Consider the following 21522-nt stretch of genomic DNA (forward strand, 5'->3'; position numbering starts at 1 on the left):
TATTTTAGGTGCCAGTCATTATCACGGATATACCGTGCCTATTACCGCACTTATTACCGCCATTATTACCGCAATGTGTCATTTCAAACGGATACAGACGTATTCGAGATTGCAGGAAGGAGGGGGGGTACAAACCACCCCCTCTATCCTAAGATATCAATTTTTTCATTTCTTAGCCTTTTGAGTTTTTTATGAAGATTTTTAGTTTTTTATGAGTATTTTATTTTGTAGTACTTTTAGATGTTTATTAATTGCACTTTCTCCATCTTTATTTAAAAATAATTTTAGAACTCATTGATGTTTATTCTCTTTGAATTAAACTTCATGTATGTTTTTTATTAGAATTTAGAACTTTCTCCAATTAATTATTTGTTTCTTAAGGCACATGACTAAATAAAAAATTTATTGCATGTGCAGGACATCAACTGGATGATCGTGGCCCGCTTGGAGGCCCTGAGTGTGATCGATGCCTCAAGGAAAACTCCCTTGTCCTTGCGCCAAGTGAAAAAGGGAAATCCCTCGCTTGAGGCGAATTGCATTGGAGCACGTGGAGAACGAAGGGATTTGGCATTCTTGAAAAAGCGCTCATAGAGATGAGAGCATCACACACCCATCGCTTGAGGAGGTGCCTCATTGATATGTGTTTGTTGGTGGTGCACCGGCGCGCAAGGCCGAATGGAAAAGGCAAGAGCTACTGGACAATTTGGGTGCACCACATGGTGATCCTCTCGTTGGCTCTACTTCCATAGCTCCTATGGCATCTCAGTTGCACTTTGAGGTACAGGATGAGCACATGTTTGACATGTTGATGAAACGTCTGCCCGCCTTTGCTTCTCCACGCCGTGCCCCCAATGGAAAGGTTGTGCTTCCTAAAGAACCATGGATGCTAGCCAAAGAAGAATTAGAAAAAGTGAAGGATGCCATTGCTTCTATTCGCACACCAACAGGATACATGAGGTCGCTTAAGGGAGCTTTCACAAAAGCGAAGAAGGGTGGAAATGTTCAATTGTATGGGTTGAAGTCTCATGATTGGCACAAGATGCTTCAGGTAATGTCCCTATCCCCATTCTATTTATAGTTTGTGTATATAACTTTCTCTCACTTTCCCTTCCCCTATTTTATATTGTAGTTCATTTTCCAGGTGAATCTGTGTATAAATTGGGACAAGAAAGTCAGCGATGCTATTTTCAAACTTGGAGAGCTAGTAAGGTATACCACAAGACTCCACTCAACTACACCTTTCTTATGTACACAATAATTTCAAACAAGAACTTAGTGTATCTTTGTGTGTTTTCTTGTAGATTTGTGAGCTCCAAGGAAATTGAAATAGATGCTATCCCTGATGCTCAAACACTTGTAGTAGAAATTGTGTGTGCCATTGAGGATGCTTTTCCTCGATCGGTCCTTCTTAGTCAAATTCACCTCTTGGTTCACATGGTGGAGGAGATTGCTATATGTGGAGTAGTGCACACACGATGGATGTTCTTCTTAGAGAGAATTTTAAAGACTCTCAAAGATTTTGTGTGGCTATGATCTCAAGTAGAGGCATGTATGGCCAAAGGGTGGATTGTGCAAAAGGCATTTATTTACATATCAAAGTATTTGTGCCTCGCATGTGGTCAGACGAGGAAGATGAAAGGATGATCTCACACTTGCGAAGTGTAAAGGGAAAACTAATTAACATGGATATGAATCTACCTCGAGTGGTCAATAGCTTTTGTATTCTCAATGCAAAGATTATGACCAAGTGGGTGGAGTTGTGGGGATAGTGGCAAAGGCAAGGCGTTTGCAAGAGAGAGAAGCATGGAAACAAGAACATGGAGGAAGGAGGACAGCCTCAGTTCCTAGACACCTTGCATGTTGCCTAGACCTCATTAGTGTGGAGTGGATTCATGAGAGAATGACCAAAGCAAAAGCGCACGGAGAAGACATCAGCAACAACAAAGAATGGGTATATGCACGAGGTTGTGTACCAAAGGTAGAATACTCACATACCTAAACCATATTGTAAATTTCTTTTGTGTCATCTTTAATTTGTATTTGATAAAAAATAATTTCCTATTTTATAGTGCCTTTCCTTTAACTCTATGTGGTCAAAGGGTTGTCTCTTTCGTATGTGCCACATTGATGAGCGTAGAACCACCATGGATTGTGCCATCATGGGCAACTTTGAGACAGACGGTGATGACGCTAGGTACAACAAAACTATTGAAAGAACACTAAAGGTTGATTTTAAACCTTTCATACCTTCATCTTTGAGTGCAAGTGGTTTGCAAATGTGTCTAAACGATATGAGAATGGCCTCTACATGGTGGACTCTAGTGTGCATCACACAGGGAGGTAAGACAATTTAATTTTACCGCACACAATTGTGAGTAGGTGAGTGGCATGTTTTTTTTTTAAAAAAAAAATTCTTATAGCATTAATTATACAATGCTACTCACTTTGAGCTTATCTTTTATAGGTCGTCTATATCCCAACAATCCACCAACCAAAACTTTGGTTTGTAATTCCCGTAACTCCTCGGGGGAGAACCATTTTTTCCACTAATGAAGTGGAGACCATCTTTGACCCTCTTCCACCTCTGACTTTGGATGAGGTGGAGGGAGGTAAATGAATCAAGTTCGGTGGCAGAAAATCTTAGCGAGGATGATTGTCATGATGATGAAGATGATGAGATGGAGGATGACGAATTCGAAGATGATGAAGACAATGCATCCACAAGCGACAATTCCATTTCTCTTTATTGATTTAGGAGCCATGGGCTTAGAACTGGATGATGCCTCAAGTAGGGATCTTTTGGAAGATGATTCATAAATATTTTGCAGTTGTGAAGTTTTTTGGTTGTGTAATCCATTCATCTATCTTTCCCCCCTCTTTCTCTCTCTAATTTTTTTGAACATTCTCAATTATGTTAATCAAGTGATAGTGATTATTTTAGCTATAACCAAGTGTAATATTATTATCACCTCCCCCCCCCCTCCTCTCTCTCTCTCTCTCTCTCTCTCTCTCTCGATCCCTCTTTCTTTTTTCCTTTTAAATTTAAAAATTTCATACACTATTTTCTAATTTTTAATGAGAGGAGGGAAATGCCAAAATTTAGAGGGCGGGTGGGTGGGGGGAGATGTTTAAGCCAGAATTTGAAAGTTTAGGTGCTAAATTCTTTGTCAAAAATATACGCGGTAATACAAGCGGTAATGTCTGAGGTAATAAACGCGAAAAATATTATGGTAATAGTTTAAATTTAAAAAAACCCCGGCCCTCCTCTCTCTTCCTTCTCCATCTGAGTTTGGCCCTTCTCTCTACAAAACGAGGTAAAATAGTGCGCTAAACACTTACAGATTTTCATAGTGACAGGGGATGAAGCGGAGGGGGGCTTGAATATGAAGGAGGTGAAGGAGGCCACTTCGAGGCACCAAACGGCTGTCCAAAACCCATCTGAGGGCCTACACACTACTGTCTCCTTTCCCAACGGGCATCGTAATTTGGACATTACTAATCCAAAGCCCGTTGTCCATGGTGGGGGCACGGTTGGAGGTAGCACCTGTGGTGCTCCATCTTTGAGAGGCTCATCCTCGTCGGCAGCCTCAAAAATATCTATAAGAATTCTCATAGTTCTATGTGTGTGTATGGATATTTGTCGCCCTTTAGTGTTGATGGCTTGGTGAAATGGATAGCTCTGTGCATGTACGGTACAAGACTGTGAGATTGTGCTGTGTAGGGTGCTGTAGCCACCAATGGTTGCTAAGTCTAGCTTGTACTTGGACCGCTTTCTCATCTTCTTGGGAGTGCTTGTTCCTATGTAAGTCAATCACTAACACATCCCAATTAGAACACAAATGAGTCATCCGCCGCCATCTTTGGTGCCCTAAGTTAGTTTTGTCAATAACTTGGTGTAGAATTGTCAGTTTTGGGCAAAGAGGGTGTCATTGGGATCCTCTTGTCTTGAGAAATGTGAAAATGGCAGCAACTGCGGTTGGTGCCATATGTGTCAAAGAGAGTTTGTTCACATATCTTGTATATAGACCTGTTGTTGGTTCCAACCATGCCTTGCATGTTGAATTTGGACACCTAAAACTTCATTTTCTGCCAAAAAAGGATCTGGATACTTATCTGACATGGCATGATGCAATCAACTTGAGATTTTGACTTTTGATCTGTGACTTGGACTCCACCATTGGCCCTGTTCTCTTCAAATGGAACCTCTCCACTGGCAACAAGCTATGGTGTATATCAATTTTTACACGTGAGGCTCACTTTTGGCTATGTGGCAACAATCGTGGTTGGTGCCAACCTGGTCATATTGGAGCAAACTTGGTACCCACTGGTTCCTTATGAATTGCAGATCAAACTTCATTCTTAGATTCAATGGATACACCCCAAGTATGGCGAGTAGCATCATCAATATAGGTAGCAAAATATACATACTTTCCAAAATATGGAGTCTTCATAGGAACACATATATCATTGTGTACAAGCTATAATTTTTGTGTAGCACGAATAGAACCATCCTTGGGAAAAGAGGCATGATGCATTTTCCCAAGTATACAACCTTCACAAGCATGATTCTCAATGGAGCCAGGTGTGGGCAAACCAACCATCATATGAAGCTTTGTAAATAGAGCAAGCTATTGAAGTTTAAATGACCAAAGTTTGCATGCCATAACTCTGTTTCATCCATGCGATACAAGACAAAGCATAACATGTCGGATATAACAACAATAACATCACCATTGCTAAATTCATGAACCATAAGTTTGTCATCCACAAAATTTACATGAAGACCCAAAGAGGCAATGGTAGGAATCAAAAGCAATTTCTTCTTTATGGTCGGTACATATTATTCTTTGTAAATAGAGCATATTATGCTTTGTAAATAGAGCATATTACGCTTTGTAAATATAGAAATCTATTGAAGTTTAAATGACCAAAGTGTGCATACCATAGCTTCGTTTCAGCAATAGAGGGAGTATGAACAAGCAAGGCATTTGATGCATGTCTCTCATAAGTATCCATGCAATACAAGCCAAAGCATAACTTGTCAAACATAACAAGAACATCACCATGGCTAAAGTCATGAACCAAAAATTTGTCATCCACAAAATGTTCATGAATACCCAAAGAGGCAATGGTAGGAAATAAAAACAATTTCTTCTTTATGCTTGGTACATACAATGCATTCTTGAGAATCACAACACCCCAATGTAATCACTATTATACATGTATGATAGTGCCCTCCATTTGGTGCATCTTTCAAGGTCACAAAACGTCTTACATGATGTAATGTGCTTGGAAGCACCACTATTAAAGTACCAATCAAGATTAGCCTCAGGCACTATCATACATGTATAATGTAATGAAGGATCATATATGCATGTAACAACACATGCCCAAACATCTTGATTAAGATTGGCTTCATCATCCTTTGCATTACTAGTGATCTTAGTGATAGACATGCCCAATTGCTTCTTCTTGTCATTATTCTTTGTAAGCTTTCTAGATTCCTCAATAGTATGTCCCGACTTCCAACAATACTTGCATCTCTTCTTCTTTTGTGCATCACCATCACTAGAAGAATTAGTGGAAGAGGGAGTTTGGGGCTTTGGTTTGATGAGCCCAAAGCTGATCCGTACTTGCTTTTACCTCTTTGAGAGATAGTCAGTGCTTGAGTTCCCTCAATCAAACCACTTCAATTCACTTTAGATGGAACTTCTTGCAAGAGAAGTGATACAATCTCATCAAAAGTATACATGTTGAGATTTCTCTTTGCAACCAAATGGAGAGTAGTAGCAAAGCTTTGAAAAGAATTTGGCAACCCTTTAAGAAAAGTAGAGATGATAGAAATGTTTGGGATAATCTCATCTATGTTTGCCAATCGCTCTTTCAAATCCTTAACAATTGTAACATACACATCAACGGACTCCCCTTCAGTCATATCCCCAGGTTGCTTACTCAAGTAAGCCACATGTGATTCATTGCACATGGCATCCAAAGAGGCAAGTGCATCCCAAGCTTGCTTGGATGAAGTGAAAGACCAAATGTGCGGAACAATATGATGCTTGATAGAAAGAGAAATCAAAGCATGTGCTTAGGTATCCTTTCCATCCCATCTAATCTGATCTTGTGTATGTGGAGAATATGAAGAAATAACACTTGAAGAGCTACTTTCATTTGTAACACTAGAATTAGAACTGCCAGGTCTCTTATCTACATTTGCCACAATGTTACTTTATTGCTTTGCAACAAGAACATGTTTCATCATGTAAGACCACATCGGATAATTGGTCCCACCAAGCTTATCCGCAGCTTGAAGCATGCCAAACAAGTCATTGTTGCTTGCCATAGCACCCACAAAAAAAAAAAAACAAAAAACGTGCTCCTGACAAAACCTCCAAAAAATATGCAGATCAGTATAAAACGTTGTTATAGAAAAGCCTTAGTGTGTCCAAAAATGACGATTCTTAATATTAATGCATAGTACTCATTCTCAACTTTGTTTTGAGTCGTAGGTTAAGCAAGACGGACACTTGGAGCACCCGTGGCAAGCAAAATGGTGACTAGTTGTCCCAAGGTTGCACTTCCTATAAAACCTAATGTGAGGCATGGAGCAAGGAGAATTCTTGCGGGAGCTAAAGAACCTTCTTTGATACCACTGCTGCGTGAGGAAGGGAGTGAGGAAAGCCATAGATGCACACACACACACACACACACACACACACACACACACACACACACACACACACACACACACACACGTAGATCCTTGCACACACACACACACAACAAGAATCTAGATAGCTGGAAGGTCTATCTCTTGATAATGAGAAATAAGTACAAGAGTGAATGTACGAGAGATATATAAGTATCCCTAAGTACATGTACCACCACATATATTTGTAGTGTGTAAATGTGGCTACACGGGAGAAAAACTTTTAGCCAGTACTAGAGTAATAAGTTTTCATGTATAGGGAAGGTGGTTCACATCAAAACTACCTGAGGGACACTTAAGTATAACATACCATAAATTTTAGTCTCAACCTTGTCATCAACCATCCATCATCCATTCCATAATATACGATGAGGTTACAAAAGCAATTGACCTCAGTTGTACATAAAAAATGCCAATAAATGTGGTGGGTCAGTTCCACATATAAAAATTCAGGGAGAGTCCTGACTCACTAGGTATAGGCACTCTAGCCTCACATGTGTCCATAAACAAATTTTCTACAACATCTTGAAAAACATAGAGTCCTGCCTTTTTTTAAGCATAGGAGCTCTAACATGTGTTTGAAACAATTCCATAAAAACCATTCAATGTACAATTATTCCATTCTAGATATTGTCAAATAAACCATTCCACCAAATTTTGACGCTATGCATTGTCTAATGGTGCCTTGTCATGCCTAGGTGCATTACTTGTGATTGTGGTATGCAAAAATCAAGTGCTGGTACATGAGACTTATATTTAACAAGGTATCTGTGATATGGTGTACCCGTGCGTGTAGTAATAAGATCATGATCAACAATAGATTTTGGATCAATAATTATTTATCATCTTTACAAATTAACGATAAAATCCAGAGGGACCTAAAAATGATATAACTTTGTGTACGGTCTTGGGGGTCAACCAATTTTGGATGGTCTCTATCATCTTGGGGTCTAGGAAAATACCTTTACTAGAGACAGTGTGACCTAAATACTCTATTTTTGTCTGAGATAATTAACTCTTATCGAGGTTAGTGTAGAGATCATGGTCATGTAAAAGCTCAAAGATAGTGTGAAAATTTTATTCATATTCTTGTTGTGATTTAGTGAAAATCAAATTGCCATCAAAAAAGAAAATTATGAAATGCTGGTGCTCCAAAAATATTTTATTCATCATGCAAGAATATGTTGTTGGTGCATTGGTGAGACCAAAAGGAAGTATAGCAAATTTATAGTGCCCAAACTATGTGCAAAATGCAATTTTAAAAATATTATTTGTGTGCATACAAATTTGATAATACCTTGATTTTAGATCTATCTTGATAAACATCGAGGCACCTTTCATCTACACGGGGAATAGGGTAGCGGTTCTTGACAATGACCTTGTTTAGGGACTTATATTCAATGCACATCCCAAATGATTTATCTTTCTTATGGAGTAATAGGACTGGTGCCCCTAGGAGAGGAGCTAGGCCTAATAAGTCCTTCTCCTAGGAGGTTAGAGACTTTTCATTGAATCTCGTGTTGGTGCATGGGATTATGACAATTTGGTGCTCGGTGTGGTGGGTGACTGCTAGGGATGATCTTTATTGTGTGTTTTATGTGACTACCATGAGAGGGGGGTAAGTGAGGTGGGTAACCGTGAGAAAAATAATTATCATATGCATGCAAAAACTTTTGTGGTTGAGGAGAGAGAGGGGATGCTACTCTTCCTCAACTTATGTCACATACACCATAAATGTTATGTGTTCTTTCCTAAGTGCACGTTTAACTTGAGTGTGTGAGAGGAGTGGGTAGGTCTCAAGTTTTGGGTTACCCACCTTGCAAAAGAGACATTGTCATATGGTGCATAGAAATATTCATGCGCAACAAAGAGTGCATGGTGATAGGGGTACCTGATGCATCGGCTGAGCTGAGATTGGCAGTTGAGGAGTTGCTGGTCAAGTTATCATAGAGTTTTGTATTTGTTTTGAGATTATGAAGCTACACCACATGGTTGGGGCATTGGCGCTTGAGAGGCCAGTTGGCCATGACATGGCCACCCCTATGGTGGAAGCGGTGACATGCTATGTGACTGTGATTTCTTGTGGGAGGTTCAAAATTGTGACGTGTTTACCCAGACTTAGGACATTGTAGACCAAAGTTAAAGACGGTGCATGCAAGTGGTGTATTGCATGGAGCAGTGAAAGCACATGTAGGCGTGAAATTGTGAGTGCACAATATTTGATAATTATTTGGGCTATACCTACAATTATTATTGTGTACAACAAAAAATTGTTTAATGGAGGTGGTTAATGTCGCGATTGATTAACTTGGAGCATATGCATGATCGACATGATCTCCTTTTCATCATCATCTTCATAAGAAACTGCCATGTAGAGAGAGGCCGGCTTTAGGGAATGGATCTTGGCTTGAATACCTCATTGGAGTCCGTCTTCATACTTTATCTGGAGAATCTCTTCTGGGACATCCTCCATCATGCGTAGGAGCAGAAGGAATTGCCAAATTCTTTTAGTGTATTGACTCACTGTCTCGCCTTCTAGCCAAGAGAAAGCAAACCAGGCACATCAAGCCTGCAAGTGGAATCGGGGTGGTCAAAAGTTTTGCCTAATCTGCTCCTGAACCTGTTGCTAGGTGGTTGGATGTTGTTCACTGCTGCGTGTGACATTCCACCATAGAAATGCCTTATTGGTCAAGTGGTTCATGACACACTTGACTTTGTCCTTCTTGGAAAAGGATTTGTCAGTAAAGTAGTCATCAAATTGACTATGCCAAGAGAGGACTACACAGCTAATTTGCGGCCATCATAGCGGTAGAAGGTGAAGGCATGAAGACTGATCTTTTGGTCTTTGCGATTGACTTGGTTATCAAAAGCTATCGTGAGAATCTTTGCAAGTGCTACATTGCTAAATTCTTTGTCTTGGTCACGTTTCTCATCTTCTGCAAGTTGTTGTTGGAGCTCTTGGACGTCCTTTTGTAGGAGCTTGAGTTCTTTCTCGGTAGTGAGTGGTTCAAGGAAAGGGGAGTCTCCATTTGGAATGATGCACCGGTTCAAATTTTGTGATTTGATTTGAAGGCACTGAGTCGCACAGTGCGTTGCTTGGTGTTCTTCAACGATCCCAATTGTCAAAGCAGCGGTTCTTGAGACAGAAGTAGCTGATCATGCACAAATTCAATGACCAATAGCTGTCTAGCTCCCGCTGGTTAACAAATAGGGCGTGATTCTTAATACGGTAGCGAGGAATTATGAGAGTCAAGATTTATGATTGTCATTTTCAAGTGGGTAGCATAGCTTGTTCGACCCCCTTTCCTAGGCTTCTGTTGAAGCTCATTGGCCATGTAGGCCTCTAGACAATTAGAGTTTGGCTTCCTTTTGGGCAAGGTGTGTAGCCTCTTGACAAGTGTCCTTCTTTCCCTTTTGTGAGGCTAAGCTAGCACCCCCCTTTCTTAAGCACAATCCCCGTGCTTGCTTGAGCAGTGTGCCTCTACACCTGACATGTGGCTCCTTTCTTCTCATGAGAGTATGGGCCCTTGGTGAGATGCACACACACTACCTAGCTCCCTCCTTTGTAGGGCTCGTCCCCCTCCTTTCTAGATAGCTCTTTGAACTCGGTAAGCAATGATAGCCGTTTTTCGGCTTTCCATAATTGCCATAGTAACCTACCTCACCCTATCAAATCACTCAAACATTTTGGTTATCCCTACCATTTCACTGTACATAGGCATGTGTGAGTTAGGGACTTTCTTCATATTTTCTTAAAACCCTCAGCTAGCTAGTCACTGGGCTAGTTGAGCCAAAAAATAAATAAAATAAAAATATAAAAATAATTATGGCCCATTTTTATTTCATTGTATATAGGGCCTAAATAAAAGTATTTTTCATAATTATTTTGGTATTTATTTAAATATTTATGCCTATGGTGTGTTATTTATACTATGTACATTGACTTACCATTACCATATTTTTTCTTACCATTTTGCATACTCTTTATTCCATATAAAAATAATTTCATGCAAGCTTCTCTTATTTTTGGTGTAACTCCATCCCAACAAAAATTCAAAAAAACTAGTTCTATTTATGTGTATATTTTTTCACTATTGTGATTTTTTCCTTCCTACATCTATTCTCTATTACTCTCATAAATTGGACCACCAAAAATATTCATCTTTTTATGGTAGACTTATAATGAGAGATTTATTTTGACCCCTTTATATTTTTTTCACCTATATTATTTATATTTGACATATACATATTTTTTTAGACCCCTCATTATTTGATTTTCTTAGTTGTACTATTCACTTATATCATGATCTCAATAATATCTTCAATTATAGACCTACCAAATAAGGTCAGGGGTATGTGGCGTGCATGCATGCACCATGGGGAGCTCACTCTTGGAGGTATTCAAAAGAATCATCCAAAGAAGGACCTCACAAGGACTTTGTGCAGTGGAAAAAACAGTCGGTTTTGCTGAATTTTTAAAGATCACATGCTCCCCGAATTTGAAAAGGTGATACAGACAAAAGTTGAAGCTCATGAGCTGAGATTTTACTTCAAAGTTTTTCATATTTTTTTGAGCTACGAGCTGTGAGATGATTTTATTCGTGGACCCCAGTTTTCCCATGCTATGCAGCCACACTCCCTCTTCCACTTTATCATTTTCCTCTTTCACACACACTTCTCCACTCATCATCCCTACCTCTCTCACCACGCCTCTCTGCACCCTACACACCTTCTTCTCAACCTTGAAGAATAAGAGAAACCATGGTGAACTCATGTCTCCTACACACACTTCCATTCCAAAATTGACCACCTAGTCTCATTTTTCCTCATCCATAGTACCCATATCTATAAAAAAAACCACAAAATTCAGCCTCTTCTCTTGAAAGACAGCATCGTGGTGATTGATTACTCATGTTCACTTACCTTGGCTTCCGAGGAAGGTCAAGAGTGGGGAAAAAACGTACCGTCAAAGCTAGTGGACCGTCAACAAGCGTCAAAATTGACCCTACTCAAGACACTTGGAGCATCAACATTGTAAGAAATCCATAATTTCTTACCTATTAAGAGTTTTTTCTTCCTTATTTGTACCCTACATGGATAATCCCATTGTAAATATCCAATTCTATTTGTAAATTAATAAAATAATTACTCTACTAATTTACTAACACTAACCTACTATGAAAAATCCTATCCCCTCCACTTCTCTCCTCTCTCTCTTCTTCATCTATCCCCACCAACTTCTTGATAATTCTAAGCAAAAGAAAATAGATAAGTGGTGAAAATCTAACCCAACCATGGTTAGAGGAGTAACCCTAGCCCTCAAAATTGCTATAAAAGGAGAGTGTAGCTAGCACAAAAAGGGGGGAGCCATAAGCAAGAGCACTATGCTATAGCTTGAGAAGCCAATCTCAACCTCTCTAGAAGGAGCTCTTGAGTGGAAGATCATTGTCTTATGCATATGCATGTGTTGTATTAGGGGTGATTAGCAAGGGAACTCTATGCCATTGTAAGAGAGAGTGATCATGAAGAATATAATTTTGTAAGCTTTTGGTTTAGAGCTTTTGGCACAAATTTAGATCTTTTGGCTGCAAGTGGAATACAAGTTCATCTTAACACTAGGTTTGCGTTTCGGCCATTCAAATTATAGTGTGCATGTCAAATCCTTACACTAGTGTGTGCGTGCACACACACACACACACACACATAGATCTACGTCATGAGTCTTGAACTCTTGATGTGTTCCTCAAGAAACAAATTGTATGCAGGTTGTATGCTCTAAAGTAAGATACCAAGTCACCAAAACCTATGTTCTAGAATCGATATGCCTCCTCCGACACTAGGCATGGTAAGAGATTTATCACAACTACTCTCCAAGCTGATCAATATTGTCATATCCCACTCAGCATGACCTAAGACTAACAGTTTCTCCACTCTAAATTTTAGGACAAGCATTCACATATGCCTCATCAATAATTTGTTTCACTATGGCATGTCCTCCTTGTTTTGTTCTAGTCCTCCTCTATAAAAAAATGTGATGCATTACTGCTAGTAAAATGAGGTTCTTGGTAGGAGTAGTTGAGGTTGACTAGAGTGAGATGTGGTAGACTTCGAAAATGGTTACTGTGCATATGTTTTGTTTAGGTTTAGAAAATAGTTCAAATATTTTACAAAGAGAGTTTGGAAACACCTTACATAATTTCTTTCCCTGAGTTTGCAAAAAAAAAGGCTAATTTTGTATATTTCTACATTATCTTTCTCAAAATCCAAACACAATTTTCCTTTTCCTCTTGCTCTCAAGTGGAAATTTTCAGTTTCAAAGCGGCCTAATTGTAACTTGAGACACGTTTTTTCAAACACTACTTGCAAACAAAAATAATCAAAATTATATACCCAACTGTAGCATAATCACGTACAGGTTCCACTACAAGCTAGTTTATAATTACTCAACAAAATCTATTCAAATCCTCTTTGGTTCTGCTCACAAGGTCCATTGTGGAGCATGACAAGAAAAACTCTGAAGCTCATGCTTGAACCTTGGTTATCCATTAGAGCTTGGGAGGCCTAACCACACCATCACAATTCCACACTGAAACCTATGCGTATAATTCGGTTACATATAAAAAAGCTTTGCATGTGCAACCGCATAGCTGCTGCTTTGCTTGTGCCACTATGCTCCCTCCTCCTCCCCTATCTCCTGCTACCATCTCTTGCCTATAATATACCCTCATGCCATCACCCTGTGACACCATGAGTCACCCTTGTATGCATCTTAAGAGATTCTCTCTTATATTCAAATTTTATTCAATAGATACTCTCTATTACAACCTATAAATTTAAAACCTTACCTCTGAATTTTAAATTCAAAGGTGATAATACATACAAAATTTAGTGTAAAAACCTTCAAATATATCCATGTACATCTAAAAAATTTCACATGGAGGTTTTTATCACATCTTGGTAATGTTCATATAAAATTTAACATAGTGTGTAAACCCATCTTCCATACGGAATGGAAGAAGAAACATTAATAGAAGACAATGTATGCAATGTTTGTTAAATAATGAGTTATGCTGTGCTTTCAAAAGTAGTGAAATTTGACATACATATAGCACTATAAAAAAAAAAGAAATTATGAGCAACTTTCAAGTATAGGTATCAAGATGAATTGCTCGTTTATATTCAAGTTCTACATAGTTCCATTCCTTCCACTTGTACATATATGTGGTTTTTTCTTGAGGCAAATGATTGCTTTATGCTTCTTGTCTCAATTCAGATTTCTTGAAATTTGAGCTTGACAATTTCTGTAGTTCATCTCCTATTAACATTGATTGAAATCAGTGTGTAGTTCATGATTGATTGAAATGATTTTTATATACACACATTACCTACAAATGCTGCACCGCCCGCATGCGGGCAACAATATTTTGATGCACATGCTTGCATGGTCATTTCCTAATATGCTCAACAATCAACGGCCCATTTGCCAAGTACTGTGTTAGGCCCCATAATTATAAAAGTTTTCTCATAAGCGGCTCTTTGATCTCTCATGAGTCATCACTTAAAACGTATTTGTTTGCTTTGTTTTGAGGATGTGTTTGTGGCCCTAGCCCCTTTCAATGGCTCTAATGTGGAGATTTGTAGCTTTTTCGGTGTTGCTTTTCATCTAAACTTGCCCCACGTCTACTTTAGTAGCATTTGTAGCAAGGTTCAGTAGAGACAATGTATATCATCATGATCCCTTTTTTGGCAAGTTTCTCCTAGTAGCCCAATTATCTTTCCTGAACTTGTAATGAAATCACACTTCATAGAGATGTATTTGACTATCCGGGATGCCCAAGTACTTGTAAGGCAATCTACAATATTTCCTTGGGTACACACATAAAAAGAATGCACATACCAAATGAGGGTGCATCATGCCGTATATATGCACATATGAATTTAGTTTATAAAGGACGTTGGTTATTTATGCCTATGTGAGTGTGCATACATAATTGTTGAGGCAAATACACTTTTGATCAAAGAGCAATATCTATTTAATCCAAGATTTTCCTTTACATGGTCAAATTGGATCAGGTCATCTTGTGGCGGTCTGGAATCTGGGTCCTGGCCTTTTGTTTTGAAGATATTTGGTTCAAATATTTTAGCATTGGGCTATCTACCTCGGATTATAAATGAACATGATATGATACCCTATCGTCAATCTGGAGGGTTGGCCTGCTAGCGTAAGTTTAAAGGATCTCATCAATCTGGAGGGTAAAAAAAACACCAACCTGCCAAACGATTACAAAACCGAATTATCTGGAAAACACAAAGGCATACATAACCCATTTCATCCACACCCCAAATTAAAACCAAACTCTGCTCTAAGAAGATCAATGGAAGAACATCTATACTCTAAGGTTCAAATGCAAGTATAGAAACTGCATATCAAGAAAAAAAACCACCCCACATTCCTGGCATTTTCATTAAAACAAGTATTTGGAGAACTTCCAAATCAACCTCACAAAAAACAATAACATTTAAAATGCTCGATGAACCACTACAGAAGCACCCCCACATCCTGGCAGTTTGATTGAAACAAGCATTGAAAGAACTTCGAGTAAAACACACAAAACATAAATCAATAAAAAATAAAAACATGCTAGAAGTTCAAACCTTGTAATTAGGATTATCTATTGTTCTAAGAAGCTGCATTCCATAGGCCTACAAAATCCAGAAAGGAGCTTAGCTTTAACCATTATTACTAGCACAGCCTTTACTCTTAGCATAAAGTATAAACTCTAAACCTTTTCATAAAACTTGATAGAACGATCAATGTCCCCAACTCTTAGCATGACTTGACAAAGAGGCTCTAAGGTGGGGCCTATCTATATCAGCTCAAATTTGTAGCCATCTGGATCTTCAACAAATGCAATTATAGTACTTCCTCCTTTGACCAGACCTGCTTCTCGAGAAACCTTACCACCCTTGGACTTCACAAGCTCTACAACTTTGTAAACCTAAATAGATCCATCAACATAAGAGTATCAGATGCAACGACATTCTTCAGGTAACTAACTGGGGCATCTTTTCAACCATATTATCTTAAATCACAAAGCTTGATAAGTCAACACACATCTTCAACTGCAATACCAAAATGGCCGAAACCTGCTCCTATATCTTATTTATCAACGCCGTAGTCTACAGAGGAACCATGGCAATCAATGAGCACGGGGTGAAGGAAGTTCAACTCCGCAACAAAATGAGTATCTTCTGGACCATAGCCAATAAAAGCATTACGTTTCTAACCTCACAATGACAAAAGCATTGTGGAAATCACAAGGGGCACCAACCCTGCAACCGGCATTGACGTCAAACCTGCTGAAGACACAGATGCCGTCACTCTCAATGATGGCGATGCGAAAAGTGCAAACGTAGCTATGACATGGTATCGTTGCGAGGTTGTAAACGCAACGGACATGAAGCTTTTGCGGAAGCTTTTGTTATTATTGCTGACGACTTCAATATGATCAGCATCATCGAAGCCTTTGTAGCATAAGTTTCATAGAGCTCCGTTGCGTCGTGACCGCAGCAGGGCAAAGAGGAGAACTTTTCGTTGTGTTTCTAACCTCACAACAACCCGGCACTGGTGCTTCTTCCTCTACCGAGCTCTTCAAGCACGCCATTGTCGCCCGCAGAAGACCCCACCTTTGTAGCTATTAATCATTGCCATGTCGTTATTCCCTTTGCTCTTTACGCATTCCATGGGCGCAGAGCAATGCTCCAGAATGCGCATCAGCAATCGCTGTTGAGAATGACTAGTATTGTGTCTCACACTGCCTGGGAGAAATGTGATAGGTTGTGGCGGAACGGGTAGGAACCATCATCGCTTGTGAGGGGTTGTCGAACGACATGCTGGTAGGAAATGGGCGGTGCAAGGGAAGATGGCAATAAGCAGGGGGTGGGCTTAATTGGAATGCAAAGGGGAGGAGACACTGGAATTTGAGAATATTCCTACTAATAAAATTGAAATCGAACAAGTTAGTAATTGCTTTTTGTGACACACACATCCATTTTGCTAGGGTCTAGTGAGTGAGTGTGTGTGTGTGTGTGTGTGTGTGTGTGTGTGTGTGTGTGTGAGAGAGAGAGAGAGAGAGAGAGAGAGAGAGAGAGAGAGAGAGAGAGAGAGAGAGAGAGAGAGAGAGAGAGAGAGAGAACCAAACCAGGTTACTTACACATGATAAACGTGTTTGGGAGGAAATTGTTATGTAGGATTCCAAGGAAAATGGCCTTGAGCTCAATTGAAAGGTAGGTTTCCAACCCTTTTTCCTATCGTTAGAGGATCAAATGGTTTCACATGCACAAGAACAAAGGATAGTTTGTTTGATAACATTAATTTCTCTCAAGTTGATAACTATTTTTTTATAACTCAATATGCTCTTGCTACCTGCCTTCATGTTTAAGTTGTTGGCCGTAGTATAGTAGGAATGCTTGAAGTGAAAAGATCAATCAAGAAAAGGTTGCATGCTTGTCCCTACTGCCCTTTGCAATTGGTTCACATCCACTTGTATCTTTACATCTTTGTCTAAGCTATACTAAAAATGATCGGACCCTCCACAATTTGGTGAGTAAATGATAATTTCTAAGACTCCATTGTTCATTAGCCTTTCATTTTAGATTCAAATTATGTTGCACGACCAATTAGTCGCCACCATTCTAGAAATGTGCCAGCTTGGAGATTCCTTTGTTACTCACCAAGCTCCCTCCAAAAGGTATTTAAGGATCCTCCTCATAGCTTGGAGATCCAAGGGACGAGTGTAAGATGGGGCACTTGAAGTATTTTAAGGTCTCTCTCCATTCTAGTGATGATACCACTTTGCTGCTTTTTTTGAGTATCCCTCCCATGCAAACCCCTATGCTTTCAAAAATTCTTTCTTGGAGCTATAATTCTCTCATGCACTTTAGCCTCATTGAGACAATGTTTCTCCTTTGTCAACCATATCCCAATCGATCACGAATCCATCTAATTAAAGATCGCCCTTCCTCACAGAGTCAATTTGCAGATGGGCACAAAGGACATAGAAACACAAATGGCGAGATACAGCTATCTAAACCTTTGTGTATTTGGGAGAATCTCTATGGTAGCTTAGTTCAATGATATCATACTCGAAAGAACTAAGTTTATATATTTAATAGTGTCAACCGTAGAGACAATTGTGCACATTTAAGAATGGAAACATGCACTACATCAACTACTTGGGTGGTGCCCTCTAGGGGGGAAACAGACTGCTTCCTTTGGCTAAAGCTTCTAGATAAGTATAAACATGGTCTTTTTCTTATGAATTGTACACCGCCTTTTTAGAAGTGTTGGCCCCTTAAGGCACTTGTAGTGCGTAAGGCTCGTTGTTGATTATGTGTTGAGTTAATATAACATCTTCACTAACAATTGTTAGTATGGATTTTTTAAAAAAAGTTGTTGATAGCCGCAACGAGAATGACATTGCATGCCACTCTAGCAATTGATGGTTTTGATCACTTGATGTAGTTCTAACAAAATTATAAATAAAACATTGAATACATACATAGTGGAATAGAACTGGAATGACAAGATAAATAATCTATGATATCCATCATTTCACATATATGGAAAGAGATGTATACATGTAAGACATGGACTTAGGAATTTAGTTTAAAAATCTTAGGCTTTGACTTTGTATCTTTTTTATGTATTGTCCTACCTAGTAAATTCTCATATAATTTTATACTTTGTATGGTGGGGTGGTTTGCCCCTTCTAGCCGTCTAAAAAAGAATCAGAACACACCAACAAATAAGAAATGTCAAAAAATTGCTACGAGAGTATTTGAAACTAACCTAAATCAATTATGCTTTAATGGGCTAGTAGCATTCGGAAAATATATTTGTTTTAACTTTTTCCTTTTTACCTCGATAAAGGAAGACTCTAGAATGTAAATATTGTGACTATCATTTAGAATACGTCAAAGATCTACCACAATAAGACATTTGCAATCAAGTCTAAGGGCCCCTCCAAAAGAGAAAGCCATTTGCCTTCAACTAGCTAGATGATGTCTTTTCTCATGTCCTTTGCCTTTCAAAATGGAGAAAGACTCATCTTCAATTGCATTTAGGTGACAAATCTTGACAATGGAATGACAATCTTACTCGATACCTATCTCCTCAATCTAGTTGTGTGCATATCTCTGGACACTTCTCACCCCTTGTTTGTTACCTTAACATGCTAGATCTCCATTTCTTGCGTTCCTTACGTACATGAGAATTTATTTCCTCAATTTGTTGTCTTTAGAAGTAAAAATATGTGCTTTGTAACCACCCTGTGCTGCATATTATGGATGAAAAAACCAAAAATATTAATGATGATGACTCGACCCTAGATGAGTATGTTTCCTCTAAAGAGATGGTTGTGTTAGTACATAAACAATTTTTCTCTTTGCAAACAAGGTCACTATCAAGTCAAGGATTCTTTGGAATTTTGTGCTCAATGCCATGCTACCAAATTTGATGCATATGGTCCATTAGATCAACACTGGATCTAATCACATCGTATGTAGATTCTAAAGAAAATGCTGTTATTATTGGGTAACGTGTAACTTCAAAACCTATTATATAAAATATGGGGAGCTCATCAAATTCACTACAATTTAAAAGAAAACAATTCATTACTTTAGCCTAAAACATTGAGAGACGGGACATTGGTGGAAACTAGAAGGCTATGGAAATTGGAAGGTTGAACATGGATTAGGACAGTGAAGATTAATAATATAGGAAACAAAAAGTCTCATGAAATTGGAAAGTCAAAAAAATTTGTGCAACTATGATATTTTTCCACATTCTACCCACAACTTGAAAAGACCTAAATCTTTTTTAAAAAGCTCTAAATTAGGAGCTCCCAAAAATTAAGCACTCAGTGATCATTCAATTGAGAGTAAGAAATCTATCATTTCTCCTACTAGTGTAAGCCCAACATTTTCTGAATCAAGGAGGGTGGATTTGGAGTAAGCTTGGATACTTTGTCTCTCTTCCAACGTAAAGTAATGGACAACAATGATGTGTAAGTGTCTTGGTGTTTTTTTTTTTAAAGTTCTTGATAGCTTGTCTCTGGGTGTTGTCATCAATTTAGCCATAAATCCCACATACTGTAAGAGGGCGATAGGGTGGAGAGGACTTCCCTGGCTTTAAGACAGTGATTGGGGTGGCTTTTCTTGTGATGTGTTGTGGTGTAATTTACTCAAGCTATGTTGAACAAATACTCATCTCACTTTCATTGGTCATGACAGATTTTTAAGAAGGTATTAGTGCAACAATCACCCCCTCCCCCTTCCCTCTTTTTCTTACATATATAATTGTGTTTGCTTGATCACTGTTGAACATTTCAAAGTAGCCTGAGCACTCTCTCTCTCTCTCTCTCTCTCTCTCTCTCTCTCTCTCTCTCTCTCTCTCTCTCTCTCTCTCTCTCTCTCTCTCTCTCTCTCTCTCTCTCTCTCTCTCTCTCTCTCTCTCTCTCTCTCTCTCTCTCTCTCTCTCTCTCGTCTGCCGACTACACAGAAACCCTAAGCTCCTCTGCTCGTCTCCCCCTGGGCGAGGGCGGCCGTGTGGGGGGGCATTAATGCGTCAGCCCCGCCCAAGGCCCAAGCTCAATACAAGCCCGCTACCTGCTGCTGCCGACGGCCACAAAGGGACTTCAACTGCGCCCTCCTGTCGAATTCAACTGCGCCTGAGGCTTCTCTGCATACAACACAGATTTTCTATTTCCGACGCGACTATACAATTTCCGACTACAGAGAGCGCTTCTCTGCCAACTATACAGCAAGCACATTTGCTGCCGACCCTAAGGCTTCAACTTAAATTAAAAAGCCTTTGTTCCCGCCTACACAGAGCACCCCTCAGGTCTCTGGTTTTCGAGCTAGGTCTCTGTTTTCGAACAGTTTTCGACTCACACCCTCAACAAGAAGGTGAACTTGTTTCAAGTTTTCAAGAGCTCTGAGAACATGTTCTCACCAAAGCCTCCAGCAAGCGAGAAGATGGCCACCAACAGCCCCAAAACATCGGGGAGAGCATGGGCTATCTTTTCCGCTGTCCTCGCAGTTCCTAGCAAGACAGACCGCATCGGACAATTGCAAGCTGCTCTCAACATGGTCATGGAAGAAAACCGCGACCTCAAAGCGCGCCTTAGCACGCTCGAGGCACGATTTGACTCCATGATCGGCCTCACAACAGACAAGAAGAAGGAAGTCAAAGAAAAGGTCACTCAAGCTCATACGATTGCACTCACCAAAGTGGAAACTTGTGTGAAGACAGAATTGCGGGAACGTCAGCTTCAAGAAGAGAATGCCCTCAAGCTTCACATTGGAGGGCTGCCCCAAGCATGGGATGAGTGCTAACAAGACTTCTACAAGTTAATCGACCTCCTCAATGAAACTCTTAAATCGGTCCATATCGACTACGATCCGGTGGAATGTATCGTCAACAAGTTCAACACCAAGCGCACACCTAGTGGACATGCCATTCTTGAGTTCAAAGACAAGGAGGAACGGCTCCGATTACTCTAGCAATTGCGTCTCCTTAGAGACACCGGATTTTGGATTGTCGAAGAACTCACCCCGACACAAGTCAAGCACAAAGGTGAAGAGTTGAAAAAAGTGCGTGAAGCACGAGCCAAAGGCAAGTGGGCAGTATAACGCGGAGGGAAGGCCATCATTCAGGACTTTCGAATGCCTAAACTGGCCCCTAACCCATAGGAACTCTCCTTAGGCTTTTATTTTTCTTTTGATGGACCCTCAGTCCTTAACTCATATGT

The 21522-nt window shown here is 39.5% G+C and overlaps 1 protein-coding gene across 1 annotated transcript; it reads left to right on the plus strand.

Moving 5' to 3' along the window:
* The first annotated feature begins 20713 nt into the window (after nt 1-20713).
* Nucleotides 20714-21106, plus strand: LOC147430630 (uncharacterized). The gene has a single exon (XM_086494409.1). It carries the CDS (start codon nt 20714-20716, stop codon nt 21104-21106), a length of 393 nt encoding a protein of 130 aa, XP_086350535.1.
* The last annotated feature ends 416 nt before the right edge of the window (nt 21107-21522 follow it).

This window comes from Adiantum capillus-veneris, chromosome 21, assembly GCF_014529385.1.
Source record: "Adiantum capillus-veneris isolate H3 chromosome 21, ASM1452938v2, whole genome shotgun sequence".
NCBI classification, from domain to species: Eukaryota; Viridiplantae; Streptophyta; class Polypodiopsida; order Polypodiales; family Pteridaceae; genus Adiantum; species Adiantum capillus-veneris.